Source organism: Bemisia tabaci, chromosome 8 (genome assembly GCF_918797505.1).
Source record: "Bemisia tabaci chromosome 8, PGI_BMITA_v3".
Classification (NCBI taxonomy): domain Eukaryota; kingdom Metazoa; phylum Arthropoda; class Insecta; order Hemiptera; family Aleyrodidae; genus Bemisia; species Bemisia tabaci.
This window is the reverse complement of record NC_092800.1, coordinates 12,474,854-12,497,740: the sequence shown is the minus strand read 5'-3', so window position 1 is coordinate 12,497,740 and position 22,887 is coordinate 12,474,854. Positions and strand designations below refer to the sequence as shown.

At 39.2% G+C, this 22,887-nt stretch overlaps 1 protein-coding gene across 1 annotated transcript; it reads left to right on the top strand.

Annotated features, from left to right (window-relative positions):
• Positions 1-2,156: 2,156 nt before the first annotated feature.
• LOC109034796 (uncharacterized) lies at positions 2,157-22,760 on the top strand. Its single transcript, XM_019048148.2, has 6 exons — positions 2,157-2,605; positions 10,900-11,702; positions 14,739-14,987; positions 17,859-18,119; positions 19,825-20,076; positions 21,453-22,760. The coding sequence occupies exons 1-6, from the start codon at positions 2,533-2,535 to the stop codon at positions 21,669-21,671; spliced, it is 1,857 nt and encodes a 618-aa protein (XP_018903693.2). The 5' UTR covers positions 2,157-2,532; the 3' UTR covers positions 21,672-22,760.
• The last annotated feature ends 127 nt before the right edge of the window (positions 22,761-22,887 follow it).

Sequence of the window (22,887 nt, the reverse complement as noted above, 5' to 3'; positions counted from 1 at the left end):
TCGAGATCGAGAAGTGACATTTTCGCATCCAGTGCCTTTACTTGTTTTTTGCGGTTATTTCGTCTTTAGTTGAGTATAAAATTCATGAAGTCATAGTAGCCTGATAGATTTACAAGAATTTGACTAGAATGATAAGACAAAATTCAACGAAAGATAATGGATTAGCAAAATGAAACTTTCTGCCCGGACACAAGTAGATAAGTCCATTTTCTTAAACCTTATCATTTTTGCACTCTATACTCTATTCTATACACTATAAACTCTATACTCAATACTCTTGTACTCTATACCGCACTCTATCCGGGAGGGTTTTTCTTGATCACCTTCCTCAGAAAATCTACATCAAGCTCTCATCGGAGTGCTCTGATTTTACTAGACAGAGACAAAATTAAGAACCATGATATGTATCCCTTTTTCAGAATTTCACGTGAGATACGACAGAAGCATTATAAATGCACGAATTCAACTCATGAGTGAAAAATCAGCATCCTTGTTTTCGTTCATTTGAACTTCCCGCACTGGCCGAAAAACCAATGTTTACTTTAACCTAATACAATCTGCCTCTTGAATAATTTCAGTGTTCATTTCGATGATATAATTTACTCAATTCGTGACTTTCTCGTGGCTATTTTATAAGTACGATATTTTGGAATGGGAAGGAAATTCGTGAAAACTCCAACATCAATCATTTGCCGATTTCCTTCCAATAGGTGATTTGACCAACGTTGATTTTGTTGTTTCGTGAGCAAGAAGTTTGAATTTCCTGATTTTTCTACGAACTTTATGGACGATCAATTCTGACTTACCATTTCATTATGAATTTTTTAGCAAGTTTAAATGCTATGGGTGACATTTTGACGAGGCGCTGTTGAAAACATCGGGGTAAAAGTAGGTGTGTATTTCGCACTCCAGAGACTGTTAAGAGGCCAAAAAATCTTAATGATGCGAATGCGGAATATAATATGTATACTCTTTTGTAGAGTGACTTCCGCAGTTTTACGGTGCGGAATCTACTCTTTTAGCGGAATTTAGAACGCTCTGATGGTGTGAATTCATATCATTTGCGTTGTTTGGACGCTACATATATACATGATGATCCAAAAGTCCCGCAGCACTATCACCAGGCAACATCGCGTTAATATCGTACGAATTGAGACAGGGACTTGAATTGTGAGTTCTCGTGGGCTGAATGAAACGAATTTTTGGAACCCTTAAAATTTTACGAGAACCACCCTGAAAAGGCCACTTCAGGAGTCATAAGGATGGTGGGTACTAGACTTTTGGATCACCGTAAATTGACTTTGGAGTAAAGTATGTGTACACCGAATTATACTCTAAAAGTTTTAACAGTGAAAATTTATTTTTTGAAATGAGGGGCTTGGAGGACAAGGGACATAAGTGCAGTTTTTGCAATTTTCGAGAAATACGTGTTTAAAGTTTCGAAATAACATGGATCCTCATAGCGGAAAGACAGTTCAAACTGACTTTTTGATACTTACAAATTTTGAATTTGAATTGAATTTATTTTCGTTTTAGTACAGAGGTATACAAAGCTTATAGACAAATAAGTAACAAAAAAAGAAAGAAAGAAAAAAAAAAAAAACGAAAATAAAACACTCACTATTGACACTTGGCAATTGTGTCGGGTGGAGCCTCTTTGTTTGATTTTATTTTATTTTGTTTCACTTTTCCCCTTTTTTTTCTCTCCTTTATTATCCCCCTCGCTTATCTCTCACGGAAAAAATGAAAAAATGAAAAACGGAAAAATGAATTGGAATTAGGAAGCACATTTTTCTCAGAACATGCACCAAGACTACTTTTATTACTTGTAATTATTAATATCCTCAATTTTTTCAAAAACTGCTCTTAAGCACATTTTTCTCCAAGCCCCTCGAATATTCAAGCATTCACACCCTGTTCAGTAATCCATTCCTCGATTTTGAGTTTTTAAGGAATCGACGTTTCTTTTTCCGGAGATGATCACATTCTGTTTCCCGTGCTTTTGTTATTTTTCTAGTCGCTCATAGAAACACGTCTTACTGGTGGGCGGTCGCGGCGGAGTCGCGGCAACAGAGCCTAATCAGTAATTCACTGTCTTGATAAACTGATCGTCGAATCGTCATAACCTTTGACTCAAAAACACTCGGCACTCATTACGCGAGCGCGCGGCGCTTTTAGTCATCCCATCCGCCATCCAGTACCCCACGGGCTCCCTGTCCCGACGCCGCCGCGTTTTCTCCAAACGATGCCGCGAGCCATCCCTCCCACCCCCGCCGCGGTCGCTGTTTTATTTTCGTGGGAATTTTTCGTCGCTTTTTATTCCGCGATGACACGACTCACGAGCGAGGAGGAGTCATGAATCAAAATTAGTTTATCAGTTTAAGGCCGCAGTCTTGGGATGCTTTTTTATTTTTAGTTGACGCCACGCCGCCATCCAGTGCGGGCGAATTTTTCGGGGTTTTTTCCGTGCGTTTTTCACGCGTCCCTCGTGCGATTTTTCCTCGGGTCTCGGATACGCGTTCGCTGTGAAACATGAAGTGTGGTTATTTGATTGTGGTGTTTTGTGCCTTTACAGGAGTACTGTCCGCCCCTGCTGTGGATGAAGGTAATTTTAAAGGAGTTTTGTCTTTTCGTCATTTCCTGGACGAAGGAACGTAGCTCCATTCTATGATTTCAAAATTGACTCATACAATTCAACGGTGTAAATCGAAAATCACATCGCTCAGTTTGCGACGTCGCAGACTTCCTGTCATACTTTACTTCTTAAACAGAAAACTACTCAACGGCGATTGTTTAAAACTGCCGTAATTTTTCTTCTCTGTGCGAAGAAAGTTCTGCAAAAACTTGAAGGAATGATACCAATTTGTTCTCCTTTAAAAAAATAAAATAGAGGCGGAGATTTTCAGACAACGCAAACGAGATATGTGATTCTGGACTTACGTCGTCTGATTACATTTTATGCGAGAAAAACCCGGACAATTTTGTCCAAAATTTATCAGAATTTTGCGTGAGAGCAAAAGAATAATCAGTGAAAAATATCCAAGTCTCTCCCGGTGAAAATACAATTTGCGAGGAAAAATTAGGCAACATCGGAATATAGTTACGTTCCTTCGGACGGGATATGAAGTTTCACGAATGATTGGATTCGTTGAGGATTTAAAAGGAGAAATAAGAATCACCGGAGACAAATTGTGACTTGATTAAAGCAGAATCTGATAAAAAAAAATTCGACGTCACAGCCCGATTCAACGATAAAATACAAGATATTAACACTAAGAAAAGGGTGTAACAAAGGTTAAGATATGGTAAAAAGAAAACCAGGGCGTTTGGGCCAAGAATGTGCATGTAAATGGCCCAAAAAAATTGGCGGTGTAATTACCATATTTCAATAGTCTTGTTATGCTCATTTTTTAGTGCCATTTTCTTGTATTTTAAGCACTTTTTGTATTATTTCCCGTCCAAAAGATCCATCGATCCATATCAAGCAATCGCATGAGTAAAGCACGTTTTTGCTCGATAGAAACGACTTTCTTTATATAAGAATTTTAATTACGTTGTTAAAAATTCATAGCGCACAGAAATCCCGAGTAATATGAATGCGAGGTGAAATTGGCATTATAAAAGCGTATGACAATTCGCAAAAAGATAGATTCCGCTCCCACTGAAAAATAAAGTTTGGTAAATCCGAACTAGTTAGGATGATATGGGACCAGGTTTTGTTCGGTACACACTACCGAATTACTCGGTCTGTTCAGCCGAACTACTACAGATTCTTAGATTCCGGTTCTGCGGACCAAACATTTTGGTTGAGCAGTCCGAATAATTCGATTGTGTGTGCCGAACAAAACCTGGCTCCATATCATCCTAACTAGTTCGATTTTACCGCACTTTTTTTTCAGTGATAGTGTAAGTCACTCCGTTAGGATAGATTCCACTCCGCATTCGTATCACTCGGGTTTTTGGGCGCTGTATAGACTTCAGCACAGAATTTTACACCTCGTGCCCTAAATATCAATATTTTTAAATGGGGATCTCCCACTTTGACACGCGTGTCGAGCGTTTCTTTTGACCATACCGTCATGTCAAGTTGAAGTAGCACATTACTGGGTCATGCTAAAATCAATAGGATGATAAAGATATCATCATGTTGATTTCGTCCTACTCAAATGTAATGTCAAGAACACGCGCCGTTCAAAATTATCACCCGAAATCTAGTGGGAATATACCCTAATATTCTAGGTCTCAAATAGATTCATCTTATGGGCCGACAACCGAATATTTCAAATTTGAATCGGTGAGTTCGATAACACACCAACTCGGTAACTCGAAATTGCTAAATTTTCATAAGAGACGGTCAATTTTTATAAAAGTCATTGAAGTTAGCGCATCTGTTCCAACTTGGACCTTTAAAATGCCCTTAAGTGCTTGTGCTTCGGCACCAAAAATCTCTCTCTTAGACTAATTTCTTCATTTACTATTTGGTTTCGTGTGTGTCTTTCTTTTCATTTTTCCGAGTTGGTGTGTTTTTGTTCTCACTGTTTCATTGAGGGGCTTGGAGGAGAAAGCGCATAAGTGCTGTTTTAAAAAAATTGAGATATTAATGATGTCAAGTAAAACTTTTCTTCATGCACATTTTGTGAAAAATTCGCTCCGAAATTCCAATTCTGAAGCATCAAAAAGTCAGTTTGAACTTTCTTCTTGCCGTGAGGATCCATTTAATTTCGAAACTTCAAACACGTATTCCTCGAAATAGCAGAACCTGTACTTACGCGCTATGTCGTCCAAGCCCCTCATTTTTACCATAACAAATCCGATAAACTGACCTGCGCAAGCATGACGCACATCCGTGAAATGCTGAGCAAACTATTGATCTATCCGTGTGACTGCATACATTCCTTAATTATTCCCATCTAGAGAGAAATACTAATTATCAATCTACAGTGTTACGGTGTGTCAACTCAGCATTACGAATGATAGATCAGACCTCTGAAAGTAAGGAAATCAGTGGATTTCAGTCTTATCGAGAGCGAGAGGTTTGAATCGACTGATTCAAGTGTGAGCTATACGCTATTTTCTTAACTATACGTAGATTTGAACATGTTTAATACGTTCGACTTGTTTCACGTGAAATTTACATGATGAAACATGACTTGTAATGCTCCACTAGAACTCAAATGAGGGGCTTGGAGATAAGGCGCATGAGTGCTGTTTTTGAAAAAAATGGAGGTATCAATGATTTCACGTAAAACTAGTCTTAATGCATACCTATTCTGTGATAAATTCGCTTCCAGATTCCAATTTTTAATCATCAGAAAGTCAGTTCGAACTTCATTTTCGCCGTGAGGATCCATGTAATGTCGAAAGTTCAAAACGTAGGTATTTCTCGAAATAGCAAAAACTGCACTTATGCGCCTTGTCCTCCAAGCCCTTCAAATATGGTTGAATCACTATATTTGAATACATAGTAATAGGATCATAGTAATCGTAAAAAGAATTTTCGGCAGCATAGCCCCATACTACAGTAACATTCGCCATGAATATGGTAATGCAGCTAAGAGTCTGAATTCCCTTACACAACAGTATCACTGTGTCGGAAAAAAGTAGATTCATAATGGAATTTACCATACTTTTTTTCAAGGATTTAAGTGTCATACTTTCAAGTGGTCCATTGGCATGACATGTGACTGAGCCTCTGTAATCAGACAAAACAAACGGATCTAACGGCTTTGCTTGATTATATTTGTAGTCTCCGAATTATAGGTTCGTAGCTATGGACCTCGGAGTTTGAGTTAAACTGTAAATTTTTTGGAAAAATTTGTAAAATCTGTAAAATTTATATATATCTGGGGGTATCTTGGGTTTATCTGTATAAATGTCAATTTTTACCTTGATCTCTGGTTCATTACCACCACACTTCGATGGCTAAAGTGAGAAACCACGTATCTCCGTTTCCGACGTAGTTCCTTCCTGTCATACTTTATTTTTTCTTCTGAAATCTAGTCATGACAACACCTTGAAAATTTCCTTGGTTTTTCTTCCTATCAGTAGAGTATCCCGCGCGAGCAAGTCATTATATTAACTTGTTTCTCCTCGAAAAAATATAATAGGAGCGAAAATTTTGAAACGCCTCAATAAGGACACGTGGTCTCTGCTCACCTTGGCCAACGACTAAAATCGTTCCTAAATCATCTGATAATAGAAAAAAGTGTCTGTTGCGGAAAAAACTAAATTAAACCCAAGATAAAGAGGAGGAGGTGTTCTTACATCTAAAAAAAAGAGAAAAAAAGAAACATTTTCCAAACATTTTTGAACTTTCTCAGCAATGGCTCTATAATCAAGAAGTCCCTGGTTCGATTCTCGGCCAGGTGACCTGAGTATGATGGTCTCAGATAATGGTCACCTGGGCCTGGTGGTATGCGTGGGATTATCCAATTAGGCTTTTTAAAGTTCGGTAAAAAAAAAAAAAAAAAAAAAAAAAAAAAAAAAAAAAAAGTCTTTACTGCATGGAAAAGGAAATACCTCACCTAAAACGATTTTCTGATGTCATTATTAGGGGCGAAGATGAGTCACTTTTAGGACTCACGCTTCATGACGGAAGTGGAGGTTTAGTACGGTGATGATCGGTGAGTGTACGTGTGATTGAGTTCGAGACGAAGTCAAGGTCAACGTTCAACGACAGGTGGGAGGAGCCGATGCTCGGTGTATGATGACTGATGACGGAGGGCGGCTCCGCGATTCGTGGGGTTATCTTCAGATATTGCATAAAATGCAAGACAACATGAATGAATGTTGCACTGATATTTAATAAATTGGCTACACTGTTGCCAACTGCCAAACGTATTTTCAACCTTAATTATTACTCATAATGGAGGGGATTGGAGGACAAGGTGCGTAAGTGAATTTTTTGAAAAAAATTGATTTATTAATGATTTCAAGTACACTGGAAAAAAAAGTCGCTTGGATCTAGAGTCCAGACTCTTGAAAACATTGACATGAAAAAATACTCTTGATTCAATCGGACTTTTTGCCTGAATCAAAAGAAAATCCGCAGCCTAATCTGCTTAAATAGATTAATGCATTCAAATTCAATTGGTGGAAAAAATAACAGTACTCCCGACATTCACCTCGCTAAAAGTGGGACGGTCCACTCATGCTTAGCTATCAAATGAAAAAAGGCGGGGAATTTTTTTTTATACGAACTCTTCTCAAAGTTTTCTATTTTCATGGGATCTTGCAAGAAATTCGCCTTCTTCATTGCCATACCTACGTAACTTTGGTTATCTTCAATAATGTTCATTGGCCGATTATTTCAATCTCCTCCATTTTCAGGCTCTTTGATTATTAAAAAAAAAAATGCAGAATACAATTTTTACCGTAGAAACTTGCTTACTGTTGACTACTTACTGCTGTGCGTTTCTAAAATACGCGTGAACGTTTCAAACGGTTTTCTTCTTTAAGAAAATGAGCGGCAAATTGCAGTTGCGGATGCATCATTCACTAATATAGTTAACAACTCCTCCCCTTTTTCCAGTCAGCTTGCTATGACTATTCAACCATTTAGACGCTGACTTTTCATGACTGATGTTCCAATTTGATAGATCACTCACGATTCTCTCAGTGGCGTGACGTGATTTGTGATATTTCGATTGATCTGTCATTTAAACCTATGGAAAAGGATCGATGTACGAGGTATTCGCAACAAACACCTTAATAATCGATTCATTACCATCGTTTCAAATGAGGAAAAATCGATAATCGATCATTCACTCGCCACTGGATTTTCTTGGGATTTCCGCTTGGAGATGCCTGACGTATTCTTAATCTCAACACTCGCACTTTTCATGCATGATGTAATAGGCTATCTAAGATAGTTTTTTCTCGATGCATTTTTTCGCGATAAGTACTTACCTATGTCATAGAAAAAGACGCAACTTTTCGTGAAAATTGGCGAGTGTTTCCCCTCGGAAAACTCTTCGGAAAATTCTTCGTGATAGACACTGATTCTGCCTCGATCACACAACGTCATACATAACTTTTGTTTTTGTCTTCGATACAGCGTTGACCTTTTCTAGTTATGCCATTTTTTGAAAAAACCATGCACCAGCTGTCTGATTGTTGAATTGGATAGACAAAGCTATAGACAAAGAAGAAATAGGCAGTATGGAGCTATCCTATTGGTTGAAATCGGTGGTACTTATAGACAAAGGGGGTGTATGAAAGACTAACTAAAGGGTTACTCTTGGGTTGCCGTTAGTAAGTCCTTTACCTACCTCCTTTGTCCGTTGCAACCATCCGCTTCCACCGATAGGATCCTTCCACATCCCTTTTGTCTTCTTTGTCTATAGCTTTGTCTATCGATTTCAACAATCAGCCTGCAATGAATACATGTAATCGTCCACTGGAAGAAGGACCCTCCTCAACCTCGACCATCGATCTCAAACTTGAATTATTGATATCAAAGTATGAAGGGGTGGATTAAAATTGTTTCAGCACAAAAAACGCTAAAAATTTTCAGGCTGGATTAAAAAGTGAAACATCGATGAAAAGCTATGTAAATTTTAATCTGCCATGGTAGGGGCTTAATGAAGGGTCGAATTAAATGTATTGCCCTACTCATCTTCCCCCCTAGGTATCGGAAGTACATATAACGCTCGCAACTTACTTTGTAAGAGAGAGTAAGTTTCCCGTCGAAATCTCAAAATCCGATTTTTTGACCGATTCGCCGAGACGTGGTCCGCTTCTCAGAATTTTCATGGAGTGGAAAGATCTTTCGTAAAAGACAATATTCAAGTCATTACTGTGTAGGAAAGTGATTTTAAAATTCTCGCTCGAACGGTCTCAGTATGAATGAAAACGGATTAAATGTTTAATAAGTCTCCGAAGATAGCCAAGGTAACTTCTTTTCGTCTTATATTGGGGACGGCTCCACCAGGCAACTAAACCAACTTCGGGGCAATGTGTGAGGTATCACGTGAGGTTGAAGGCGCTTCAAGCGAAAACGAGTTCTGAGAGTCATATGGATTGAGAGTTCAACGTAGGAAAAAATGAGGGCGGGGTCCTTTTTTGAAAACTCTAATCCAAAAAACCATGCAGAGGCTCAGTTTCATTTCAGTTTCAGGATTTCATTTTGCAATAAGGAACCACTATCTCTGGATCTCCTATGAAAGCACATCTTTGTATAGGGAAACCAATGGCATGTATGTTTTTCCTATAATGGCCTAGAAATAGTGCGGTTCCTTATTGCAAAAAGTAATCCATTATTTTAATTCCTAGCACACAACACAAAGTATGACCTGAATCCATACGTATTTTCGTTGACGTTTAGTAGTAAGCACGTTCAAATTGAACACTTGATTCGACAAATATAGAATTAAAAAGTCCTGAGTTTGAATTTCTAAGTTTATTATGTTAGATTTATACGACGCCCAACCAGTCCATGATCGTGCATTACTTTAGATGTACGTACTGTTTTGAACACATTCAAAAAAATAATACGAACGTGATAATCAGCTTCTGTGTTTTGATGGTTACTGATCTGGCAAGCCATATTACTGCTACAACACTTGAATTGGACTTAATTCTGCCAAACGGAACTATGTGCAATAGGTATGACGTGAGCCCTGTTATGCACATATTCTTATGGGTCTCAGGTCTGATGTCTTAATGCACATGCTTCCGTTTGGCAGAAATGCGTCCAATTCTAGTATACTAACGGCATATTAAAAGCAAAAATATATAGTTGTCAGCAGGACGCTTCATAAGAATAAATAAACTAGTGGCTTAGAAAAATTGTTACGGCGTGAGATATCTGCGGAAAGATAAAATGTCAACGTACCCCTGCAATTGATTTTAAGTGTCATAGGGATATAGCCTTAAACGTAAGTTTAGGACTAGTAAACATGGATATAAGTTTCAACGCGATACCTCAATTAATTAATCAAATAAATTAACACGGTGGTACCGAGTATTTGAGCACTTATCAACATCACTTAGTTGATTCACTTTATCGCCACTCATATTATCAGGTTGATATAATAAAATAAAACTTTTTCTCACCGAAAATTGGTAAGACAATTTTATTCTTATTCTTCTAATTCGTATCCGGTCATATCAGTAACTTACGAAATATAGTTAGGAAAGATTTACCTACAAAGCACCAAATGCCGACTTTGACATTACTCACCGATGACCAAAGCTAACACTTCCATGAGGCAGTGAATTATCAGAGCTTGGGATTCTAGTTCACGATTTGGAAATTAAAACTGATATCTCATGCACTTGCACTCATTATGAATCTAAAACGTAGGTGTGAGTTAAACAAGACATAGAACATAGAAAATGTATTAACGTATTGGCAGTCTTAACCGCATTATTGACACGATGCATTTAAATAAAGAAGCCAACACAAAAACATGATTAAATGCTGAAATGCATATGAAAATTCTCGGAGCGTTTTCGGGGTGCATTTAACCCCTAAAATATTAATACAGAAAAAAACTCAAACATGGGAACTAGGGGTTTGTTCAAAGTAATTTCCTGGAGGAGCTTTTACAGAATCGCTGTCAGGGGCGGTTGGATGTCGCCGCAGAGCGTACGGAAACGCTATGAGCGCGCCATGTTAGGAGTGGTAAAAACTCAAACATTTCGTATGGGAGTATGGTCAAAAAAATAGGTATGGTCTGTTTACAGGGCTCCTACACTTCTTTTGTAAGAGTCACAGAAGCTTCCGTTATGAGGACAGAGTACTCTGTTCCCACGACCGAAGTTCTGTTCTCACAACAGACAAACTCTATAAGTGTAACGCAGAAACTGCAGGAGCCCTGTGAACAGAGGATTCTGTCGTCAGCACCACCTATTTTTTTCTGTGCAATTTATCCTATTTTTTAAATTTTTTTCCAGAATCCACACCTTCAGTGAGCACAACACCACAGCTCGAAATAAAAAATGAGGAAAGTGAGACCACCATTGGTCCCACGTCACCGAAAACGGAGGAGCTGCCATCTACGACAGTAGAGACGGTCGTCGCTTCTACTTCGGAAACGACAGCAGAACCAGAGCCAACGATAGCTGTCGCTACGTCATCGATAGTAGAAGATGCAAGTTCCACGATCCCGCCCACCGAGGGACTTCCAGTAACCGAAGCCGCAGCTTCTGCGGCTCCCGAAGTGCCAGCCACGACCATCTCCAGCGAAGTGGAAGTAATCGCCACAACGACAGCGGAGACGTGGTTCAGTTCCTGGTTCGCCAGTACGAACAGCGAGACAGGAACGACGGAACCAACAAGGGTCGAAACCACGGAGGGTGGGACTACACCGGCAGCAACCACCGAGACTGGGACTACGCCGATGTCGACGGAAGTCCCGGTTGCAGTGACGTCAGAATCGAGCGTGTCCACGACGTCGGAGAGTGGGACTTCTGTCACCGCTCCGACTTTCTTGTCGAGCACTCCGAGCTCCTCGAGCGTCTTGGAGAAGACCAAAGACGTGGCGTTCAAGCTCAGCGACCAGGTTCGCGCCGTTCTGCAGCACTACAAGAATCCGGATCCGACCGGATTTCCGGGCGCTCCGGTTCCGGATCCCATGCCGATTCCGGATATGGACAAGTCCTTCGGAGTCGCCAAGATGAACTTCAAGAATGTCATGGTCTACGGCCTGTCGAAGTTCCGGATCGATCAAGTTAACACGGATTTGGAGAAGATGGAGGTGAGAAGTGCATTCGAAGTTTTACTCACAATGAAAACAATTTTAACTTCTTTCTTATATTAAAACTTTTAAAACCGTTTTTCAGCAGACCATCGTGCATGACATTATGACAAAACAGCTCATTTGGTATGGTCATGTCCAGAGAATGGCAGGAGACAGGTTGCCGAAGAAGGTCCTTGACTGGGTTCCTCCTGGGAGAAGACGTAGAGGGCGCCCAATGAAAGGTTGGAGGGAAGGGATTGAAGCGGAAATGTTAAGGTGCTCAATCCCCCAAGATTTGTGGTTTGAAAGAGAGCAGTGGAGGTTAGGGGTCGTAGAGCGCGAGGGAGCGCTGTAAAGCGACTTATATGTATGTAAAACCGTTTTTAAAAAACTCACGCTTTCGCTAATTCGTTATTTTCCGATATGTAAAAACGTAAACGCGCGGGTCTGTTCGATCATGTTAAAACTTGAAAATATATACAATACACACTATAAACACGGAAAATAACAAATTACTGAAAGTGTGAGTTTTTCAAAAAAGTTTTTAAAAGTTTTAGTACAGCTTTTACCGTTTTCCAAAAATTTCGATTATTTTAGTTTTATTGCTGGATCCTAACTCCTGAGGTCCAACCACAATTTGTAGATATAACGGCTATGTCTAATTTCTCGTGGGTGGATCTCAATTCGAGTTGTGGATGGATCATAATTAGTTTTGGCCACACAATTTGTCGCGGCCAAATCCCAAAAAATTAGGGCCCAGCCGTAATAATCTATGGGCCTCTAGACATGGTATGAATTAAAGTACCATGCAGCATATTTAATCTACAAAATCTTATATAGAAAACGATTTATAGAGCAGTATATGAAGAAATTATATAATGAACAAGATATAAGTGTTTAGAATCAGCAATAGTTGAATCGCACCGAAACAAATGGCGCCATTTTTATAATGTCATTTCCACTTGACCTGCTGCGTTAAAATACCTCTTGCCATTTTCCGAACTTCCTGTTCTGTAAATCGTTCGCTATACAAGCGATTTTGACGAGCAAACATGTGCCGTTTCTTTATAGTTTAGACCTTGTCTAGTGGCCAATTAGAAGAGGTCATTTTATCCAAAAATTGCTTTGATGATCAAAAACTCAAATAACGCTGATTGCCAAATTGTGTTTTATAAAATACAAATTTTGTGAAAAATTTCATTACTATTATGATTCCAATTTTCTGGTTAGTTTGATTCAGATTTCAAGCTAAAATATCTACAAATCTCAGGAGCAACACGTATATTATCTTTGTCAGTAATCAATATCTTATCAAGAGATCAAGAGAAATTTGGCAACAATCGATTATTCACACGGCGTTTTCCCTCTATACAGCGGCTTAGTTCACTGAACTTACTTTTCTCGACCAGCCGGGTGCGATACTCATCTAGGTCACTGTGTTACGCGCCAAGGTGGACTGAACTGCACTTTTACGACTAACACGACGCCATTGGCGATTATCGCAAATCGGCAAAATTGTTTTCTCTCCAATTAAATGTACGTTAAACTATCGATTATAGAGACAGCCTGTCTCACCAAGAGTCGATATTTACAATGGATTTAAATGGAATGATAACAAACAGTATTGCCAACTTGCTGGAATCGCCACTACACGGCGCGGCCGGGCTAAAAGAAAACGGCCGCCGAAGCATTCGATCGGGTCCAAAATTTCTCCAGCAGACTAATAACCGTCGAGAACAATTGGATTGTACTTTGCAATTTGGAACTATAAATTCTGGCTCTTCTGGAAAAACACTTATGTGCATAGGAAAACTAATGGCGCATACGTTATTTTTAAACCGGGCTAGAATCTATAGTTCCAAATTGCAAAATGTATAGTTCAGTTGGAACCATCTTTTATTTGAAGCTTTAAGATGCGCAACATCAAACTGCAAGTAAGATCCGTTAGAAATTGAACAGAAAAAGTCGCAAGTTCGTCAGAAAATTTGCATTTTTATCAAGAGACATTTGGCTTGAATGCTCATGTGACGTTTTTCTTAATTAAGGCAAAACTGCGTGAACGAGACCCACCATACCTAGGTCCTAAGTGTGCGCGAACGAGTAAAGTAGATACAGCTGACTGATGATTACATGCACCGTCACGCACTAGGCGAATTTTGTCAATGAGTGGCATGCGTTATTGCGTAATTTAAGACACGGTATCATGAAAAAATCCAAGGTAATGGTACCAAATTTCATGATCAGTAGTTTCATATTTCGAATATGTTCTTTTATCAGGTATATGAACTGAAACTGCTTACTCTAATGCACCTAATTTTTCGGTTTTTTGGCACCCCCACCCCTCCCCTGTAACGCTCCGTAACGCTGTGCTAGATCCCTTCTAAAAAATTACATTACGCTTTCGCGGACCCCTCCGCCCTCCAATATTGATAAAAAAATAATCTAAATATCACCGTACATTTACTGAGCGGATTGGCGTTTCTATTTAGTGAGGAAAATGGGAAGTATTGCAGGGAATATTTTCGAGATTTTTCAAAACTTCTAAAGATGACCGACGAAAAATTATACAGAAAGTCGAAAAAAATCACTTTAACTCGTTTCGTAACGTTTCACTCTATACCCCCTCCCCCTATAACGCCACGTTAATCTGGCAAAGACCCCCAACCCTTCCCCCCTTTGGGGTTTTTTGTAATTTGGACGGCGTTAAGCGGAGAGGATCGTCTAAGCCACATCAGCTATTGCCAAATCGAATTGGGCAATTTGATTGTTTACATGAAAACGATTGTGCGGATTTTTGCAAAATTTTCAGTAAATTTCCTGCTCAGTACGAGGCAAATTCCTGAAATTTTCAAATGAATCCGCACAAACGTTCTCTAGTAAAAAATTAAATTGTCCAGTTAAATTTGGCAATAACCGATGTGGCTTGGTTCCTTTCTGATAAACACGGTCTCTTGAAGAAGGGTTCCTAAGCTTCCTTTAGAATCGATCAGAACATGCCATTTAAAGTTGCATCTCTGGATAGGTTCCCTGAATCGGCGAGCTCTCTGTTTGCAGGTTTACGTTCAGCTGCACATGAAACGTTTGGTGGTTGTCGGGAACTACACCCTTCGTAGTTGGTTCAACAAAGCTGCCGGTCCGTTCTCAGTGAATCTTTATGACGTCGTCGCCGAGGGTGCTGCTGCTCTGGAGCCGGACGAGCAAGGTCACTTGCAGGCGTCGGACACCGACATGGATATGACGTTCAAAGATATTGATCTGGATTTCAAGAATATCGGCTTTGCCGGCTCCTTCTTCCAAGGCATGGTTAGTAGTTCCAGTAAAAACAGTGCATACTGAAAAAAAATCTCGGTGTATTTACTATGAAAGGGGTAAAATTACCAAGAATTCAGGGTTCTATTTGATCCCAGTTTTTTCTTGGTAAAATTACCATGTATGGAATTGGTAATTTTACTGAGAAATCTCGGTAAAATTATTGAACTTTCCCGGTAATTTTACTGGACCTTGGTAAAAATGCCAATATTTTTTATCGACTGTGGTAAAATTACCGAGATAAAATGGCAAAGTTATACTGTGAATTGATTACCAATGAAAGTGGTATTCTTACCTGAAAAAAAAAACAGTAAAAATACCGGTTTTTAGGTAAGCTTACCAATCTGTCTTGATAAAATTGCCAATAATTGGTAAAAAAAAGTGAGATGGTAAAGGTACCAACGGACCTTGGTAAAAACGCCGAGAATTTGTTTCAGTGAGTCGGAGTGCAAAATCATAGATTCGTCATTTTTCCTGTACAAAAGTCCATCCGAAACTTTCTTCCTCCTGAAATCCTGAATGTCACAGCAGTTCCTTACGGGCTGCGGCTATGGTCTGGAGGCCATTTCATTACAGCTCCGATCTCCTCTAGAAATTCCTGCCGAAAGAAATTCATATCCGTTGCTCCTAGCATATCCTGTGTCCCCTTCTTCATTTGTGATTTTACCTGCATGTCTAAAAATCCATGCAAAACTTAAGTTTTCTTAATTGGCTTAACAGCCCTTCATGGTCTTTGGCCTCAAAAAAAACTTCTCGACATTCCATTCTATCTTTACTCTTCCTCCTTCATCTTTGCCATTCCATCGTTCCTAAGCTTTTTTATTCGACTACGCAACAGGCTGCTTTTATAGTCTTTACACTCTTACGCTTAGAAGCTACTGCTAGATCTATTCCCGATTTGTTTTGACATGCGGATTGCATTTAGCAAAAAGGAACCAGCGCGACCCTGGTAAAAATTGGCGATAGGAGCTGTGTTTCAAAATACCATAAGAGTTCTTAAAGCCAACTGAAGGAGGCGATAGAAAATCATAAAGCTGGTTGTAGGAAGTGAAAAAAATCATATGGCCGGGCTACACGAAGCTATAAAAAATTATACAGTCGGGCTATAGCTCCTATCGCCGGGCTTTACACTTTATTGCCTGGCTGTTGCTTTTTCGCCATCGGCTATAAAAGGCTATAAGAAATTGTGTAGAAATTCGAGTGCTTTGTAAATCCTTAAGTTTGTATGGAATCACCTTAATATTTACAAAACGCTCATTACATTTTCCTTTACTACATATTTTTTTTTTCATCAATTAAAATGAGAATAATCCATACAGAGTGTGCCAACATTTCAAAGTCATGGGTTGAAAAACGCTGACTCCACGAGATTTAATATTAGAGCCTAACACAAAGCGGAGCGGCGGCGCACTGGCGCCTACAAACCTAACAGGGATACTTCACGCATTGCGCAATGCGTGAAGTATCCGTGTTAGGTTTGTAGGCGCCAATGCGCCTCTCGCGCTGACTGCCCGCCCGCCGCGCCGCGCCACAGCGCACCACGGAGTAAAATTTCCTTCAAAAATAGTAAAAAATTCTTACGAAGTAAAATTTTTACATCACTGTACTAGCGCTGGTTCTGTTTAGCTAGATGCGATCCTTGTGGTTTTCTCAATGTACTTACCTGTAAATAGAGAGTCGACGAGTAAGATCACGTCTTCTCTCGGCCTTAGTGTTATTGATTTAGCTGGCTTTCATAGAGTTCTAAGGGTCCATTAACTAAACCCACCGAGAGAAATTCGTGATTTCGGTGAGGAAATTACTGAGATACTGACGTAAATGAGTGTCATTCTCGGCAAAAATATCCAAAACACAAATAAGAATCATATAAAGCTTTTATAGAACTCGATTCAGAAATTTGAAAATAATCCGAGATCAAAAATTTATTTTCGCACTTAGGAGTCTCTCGAACTTTCCCTGTAGTGGACAAAATCTGTAACTGTTCAACGTGTAGGTAAGTTCAAGATAGTGTCATGCTTAGGAGCATGATGAGGATATTCCGCAGATTTTAGGTACTTTTTTTTTAGAAAATGCTGTCTTTAACGAGTCAGCAATATTTCTCCTAGCATCTCTATCATATATCCGTGATAACAGCTTTTATCTCTCAACCGTAAAGCTCACAATCAGCACCGGGGTGGCAGCCTAGTGTCATACATCAGGATTGAGGCACTAACAAGTAGCGCTCTCTATGATCTTTACGGAGAAGATGCTTGCTGTGTTAGTTCGACTCAGTCGCGACAGACGGCGTCATCAGTTATGCCAAGTTGTGCGACAGACAGAGTGCTTCAATCCTGCACCTATACCCTCATAACGCCTTTCCTGAGTGTATCAAAGACTTTTAAGAGTTTTTTTTCTCAAAATAAGGTTTTTTACAGTAAGGTACAATTTTTTCAGGATGTACTTTGTGAATTTTCCAAAAATTTCTTTGGTTTTTTTTTACACTTTTTCCCTCTAACTACCAACGAGAGGGTCTCTCTCATTATAACTCTTTAAACAATGAATCTGAGAGGCCCGTTAGGCGAATTTTTTAAATTTTGTTTTTCGAAAAATCAAGAAATTTTCTGTTTTTCAAACTTTCAAAAAATCATTTCGTCTTAAGCAAAAGGAAAGTCTAAGGAATCTAACATTATTATTTTTTTTTTTTTTTGAAAAGTTATCCAGTGGAACTTAAAAAATTTGTATGTACTTCAGCATTAGTAAATTTTACATTGTGAAGGTAGGGACTCAAGACTTCCCTTAGAAGTTCATCCGACTTTATGGCTATTCACAAGGTGTTTCAATTATTTTTCCTTTCAATGCATCACTATACCTCCGTTTTGTTTGCAGGTTAGTTCGGTGGGAACATTCCTGTTTGACAGCATTAAACCGTACATACTCAACGAAGTCAACACCAACATGCGTAGAGATGTGAACACAAAGATCAAAACCATCACCAGCAAACTTCCCTCCTACGTCTCACCAGTTGATCTAGCTATCTCTGAGGGTCGTAAATATGTCGTCAAGATGGGCTATGACCCTTACCATCTCAAAGATTTTGAGTTCAACCAGTCAATCTTGCACATCAATGTCTCGGAACTATGGCTTAAGGTATTCGAGTTTAAAATAATGCAGAAATCAAATAAATGTAGACGAAATGTTCTAATACATTAAGAGAAACGCTACTAGTATCTCTTGTGATTCAGTTTTGACATCGCGATGTGCTAAGCATTATTTTTAGAGTAGGTATTCATGTCTAAGAGATATCATCGAAGTATAAATGAAGATTTAAAGGCACTCTGTCTTAGATCCTCACAATAAAGCCCGCCACACTAGGAAACGAGCCTCTTAGCGAGGTTTGACATGCAATTTTCGAGTAAAACAGCAAATTTGGATGATAATTTCTTCATACTACACATTGCATGGGGTGCTTCTTGGAAAATTGTTTACGAGAAAATCAGTGTTACCGCACGTCTAAAACCCCCACGTTCCGTATTAACATCGGTATGAGCTTTAAATGTGTCCACATTTTGTCCGACATCTCTCATTGATTCGCTCCACTGAGCGCCGCTGGTAGTGTCCGATGTCAAAACGCCTTCACATCCGTGCGTATACAACACGGACGTCCGTAGAGTTCGAATAGTTGTATCCAGGCGTTATAATGAGTTTCTTTTAGTATCCGTCACGTGTGATACTGACTTAAGCTTTGATTGTTTCTCCTACTCCTTGACGCAATGCCAGCGTTGCCTGTCACGCCGATGAAGTAAATCATTACTGATTTTAATCGCGACATTGTTAATTTTCCGAGAAATGCATTATTTAAATGTCTTGCAACATTGCCGACCCTTGAAATCGCAAAAAATAAGGTGTATCGCATGATAGAGAGAGTGTCCTTTAACCTACTGTAATGAGTTTTTATTTGTTTGGATTTTTTTTTAATCCTCTGGGATGGCTAATTTTGGCATCTAAGTCCGAAATTTGTAAAGAATAATCCCGATGAATTGCACGGAATTGGGAACAAAAACAATGACAGTTTGTCTGCAGACAAATGAAATGCGACGGGAATTATGTAACATCCTAAGCTTAATCAAATACATAAAATTTCCTGGGTGAAATGGCGAAACTATCACAGACTACACTATAATAAAGTCTGGTAAATATATTAGTGAAAATTATATTTTTTTTCCTCTACTCCTTCTGAAATGTGGACTGCATCTAGTTTCATGTGGACCGCGTTTAGTAGAAAGGAAACAAGCCACATCAGCTATTGCAAAATTTAACCGGGCAATTTAATTTTTTTTACAAGAGAACTTTCGTGTGGATTCCTTTGAACATTTTAAGGAATATGGTTCGTACTATGCAGAAAATTCACTGAAATTTTAAAAAAATCCGCGTAACCGTTTTTGTGTAAAAAAATTAAATTTCCCAAATAAATTTGGCAAAAGCTGATATGGATTGGATCCTTTCCGGTAAACGTGGTCTATGTAAAACCCCTTGTCGCCATCTGTTCACTGGACAGGGCATTCCTTTCATTTCCTCTCAAGAGCAGGGTTGCATGGGTGAAATGAAAAATATGAAGCATATTTTCAGGGGCTGGGTATGCAACACGCACTAAAAACACAAAAAAGTAAAAACCAGTCGCCTCTTATTTACTTTCGAAGAATGCTTTTCAATTTTACATTTTTCTGAAATTTCATGAATTATTTCACATGAAATATCAAGATTTTATTTTTCACGAAAAATTGCGACCCTGCCCAAGAGGAGCCTAATCAAGCATCTTCCGCAAAACTTCACACTCCGTCTATTTCTGTTTCAGGGTCTTTCACAATTTTACCGGGTGGGCGAGGTGGCTCTGTCCATGGACAGCAACGTCGTTCAAATCGGACTCCAGCTGGTGACGAAGGAATTATTGGGCGGCTGCTCGTGGACCGTGTCGCTGGGGCGTCGCGGCAAACTGGCCCGCACCGGCGTCTCCAACTTCACCGTCCAGCATCTTCAGATCCGCGCTTTCGTCAACCAGTCTCTTGACATCCGCCACGCACCCATCCTCGATGATCTGGATGTCGAGGTGAGTTGACATCATTATAACAGGAGTAATACAGTATCAGAGAGATCATGGATGCCAAGCAGACCATCGTGCATGACATTATGACAAAACAACTCATTTGGTATGGTCATGTCCAGAGAATGGCAGGAGACAGGTTGCCGAAGAAGGTCCTTGATTGGGTTCCTCCTGGGAGAAGACGCAGAGGGCGCCCAATGAAAGGTTGGAGGGAGGGGATTGAAGCGGAAATGTAAAGGTGCTCAATCCCCCAAGATTTGTGGTTTGAAAGAGAGCAGTGGAGGTTGGGAGTCGTAGAGCGCGAGGGATTGCTGTAAAGCGACTTATATGTATGTATGTAATACAGTATCGAGATTAAAGAGGCTGCAAAAAAAGTTCAAAGTTTATGAGCCGAACAGGGCCGGATTTACTTACTTGCCGCCCATGGGCCGCCTGTATTTTGCCGCTCCCTTCTCATTCGTTTTGAAACATCAATAAAAACCATCAAATGAGCGTGCCGGAGGGGGAAGGTGCAAAAGATGCGTTTACTCGTGTTGGACACATTTTTTGCGGAAGCCCTGTCAACACTCCTAGCAAAAGTTCACGGAACCTGGCGCGAAAGTTAAGTTCCGTAAACTTATCTCTGTGTGGACAAGGCCTTCCATTCATATGAAATGAACGAAAAAGTTATGAAATAACAAACATAAATGTGGTTTAGTGATTTTAACTTGACGCGCTTAATAACGCGCTGACCGCACTGTGTTTGGCGCAATGCGTGAAGTATTCTTACCTCTCTGCACGCAGTGCGTGAAGTATTCTTACCTCTCTGCACGCAGTGCGTGAAGTATTCTTGCAGTCTTGTAGGCGCTATGCGTTTCACGCCGCCCGCTGCTATCCGCAGTGATCGCACTGTCTTTGGCGCAATGCGTGAAGTATTCATGTAGTCTTGTAGGCGCTAATATGTGCGTTCATGCCGACCGCCGCGCCGAGGGCTTCTCCTTTTCATCTCATGTTCTCGTCATCATTGCTCTCTGCGCCGCGCCGTTCCAGGCCAAATTCCGTGTTCGATTTCTCTCTTAGTCTTAACTCGACTAATTAAAGGTGCTGCCAATTGAATCACAGAGAGACGACAAAATTAGATATATACTCTCAGGAAATGAGAAATTTTGTCATCTTTTCTCGTTTAATTTTTTTCTTCTAATTTTTTTTTCTGAAGTAGATTTTTCTTTATAGCTACATTTAAAAAATTGAAAATTTGTCGCCCCCTAAATTTGCCGCCATGGGCCGCGACCTTGTCTGCACTCACCTTATAAAGGTACTTTAGGTCAAGTATAACCAATTTCCTCAATTCCCCTTTTGCAGTTAACAGTGCGTTTAATGTGTTTCCAACTGGTTTATTTCAGGTGGGGAAGGTAAAACTCACGATGGATGGCAGAGGATCTCTGGACTACGTCATTGAATTGGTTGTCAATCAACTTCCAGACTTAATACGTCACATCATCGTTGATGCACTGGAAGAACCAATCAGGCTCAAAGTACAATCCATCCTCGATCAAGTGAATCTGGAGGAAATCGTCGAATCGAAACTACCGGAGCTCGATAATTTCACAGGAGCGTCATGAGAGGAACGTTTCACCGGATGTTTTTTATTGATGGAACTTCTTTAAGGCCAAATATATGCTTCCAATTCAGAAAAATATTGGTATACTTTGAAATTTTCAAAACACAAAAGCAGCTCCTCAAGACACAGTTTATAGACTTATCGATTTTTCAATTTAAGTAATTTTTATGTTACTGAAATTCAAAAATCATTATTGCCTTTTTATTTATTTACTTACTTACTTATCACGAGTCAATCAGATTTTGTTTATTTCTTCTTATTTATTCTAGTACGATGTATTTGATCTGAGGTAAATTGCACTACTGCCGTGCAGCGCAAAAACGCCGTAAAAGTTAGTTGATATTCTTGGAAACAATGTATCACAGCAGAAAAACTTGTGTAACTTCGGACAATGTTTTTACAGAAATTTTTCGCAAATACTATCAAGAACTTAACCTGAAAATTTGAGGTGCATGGATAAAAAAGTTTTTATTTTATAAAGTGTTAAGTTCCAAAAAACGAGGGAAAATCTTGATGGATTTACGGCGTTCTTGCTTAGTACGGCAGTACACTATGTCTACTTAACGGTTACTTGAATTTCAGGCAAAAACTGCTTACCATTAATTTTCTTTGAAATTCATCGGACAATCATCGATGTAACGAATAACTCGTAATGATGGTGTTATAAATTGGTCATTGATTACATTCAATCATTGACGAGTAATTGTTTTTTCTGCGTATGTCGACGCTAAAAAAACACCGCATTCCTGCAGAAAGTTGGAGGTGAATTATTATTTGTAAATCGTGCATTTATTCATTGTGTTACTCATTGTTTTCAACATTCAATTATTCAAAAGTTTCTGGAACAACTTTTAATACACGAGTTCTGCAATAATTAATTTCTGTTTGCTGGTTCTCTATATTTTTTTTAAAAAAAAGTATTTCTTTTTCTGTTTACATAATATCAATTTAGTTTTAAATTTAATTGCGGTATTGATAAACGAATCAAATTTCAACAATGTCATCTTTAAAAATGATCAGTACCTATGTATTATGTAAAATGCATGTTCTCGTCTTTTAATTTATTATAAATTTACATTTTTTACGGAGAGATTTTCACAAATGTACTATTATTTCATCTTAGTATGAATTGCCTCAATTACCTGACCCATTTTTTTCTCCTTTATTCAAGAGTCACTTCTTTTCTGATGAAAGTCCTGTGGAACTGTTCATTTGAG

Excerpts from the sequence above, each read along its gene's own strand:
- LOC109034796 (XM_019048148.2), top strand. The coding sequence starts at position 2,533 with ATGAAGTGTGGTTATTTGATTGTGGTGTTTTGTGCCTTTACAGGAGTA. Across the intron at positions 11,703-14,738 it reads CGGATTTGGAGAAGATGGAG|GTTTACGTTCAGCTGCACAT; the intron begins GTGAGAAGTGCA and ends CTCTGTTTGCAG. Across the intron at positions 20,077-21,452 it reads TCGATGATCTGGATGTCGAG|GTGGGGAAGGTAAAACTCAC; the intron begins GTGAGTTGACAT and ends GGTTTATTTCAG.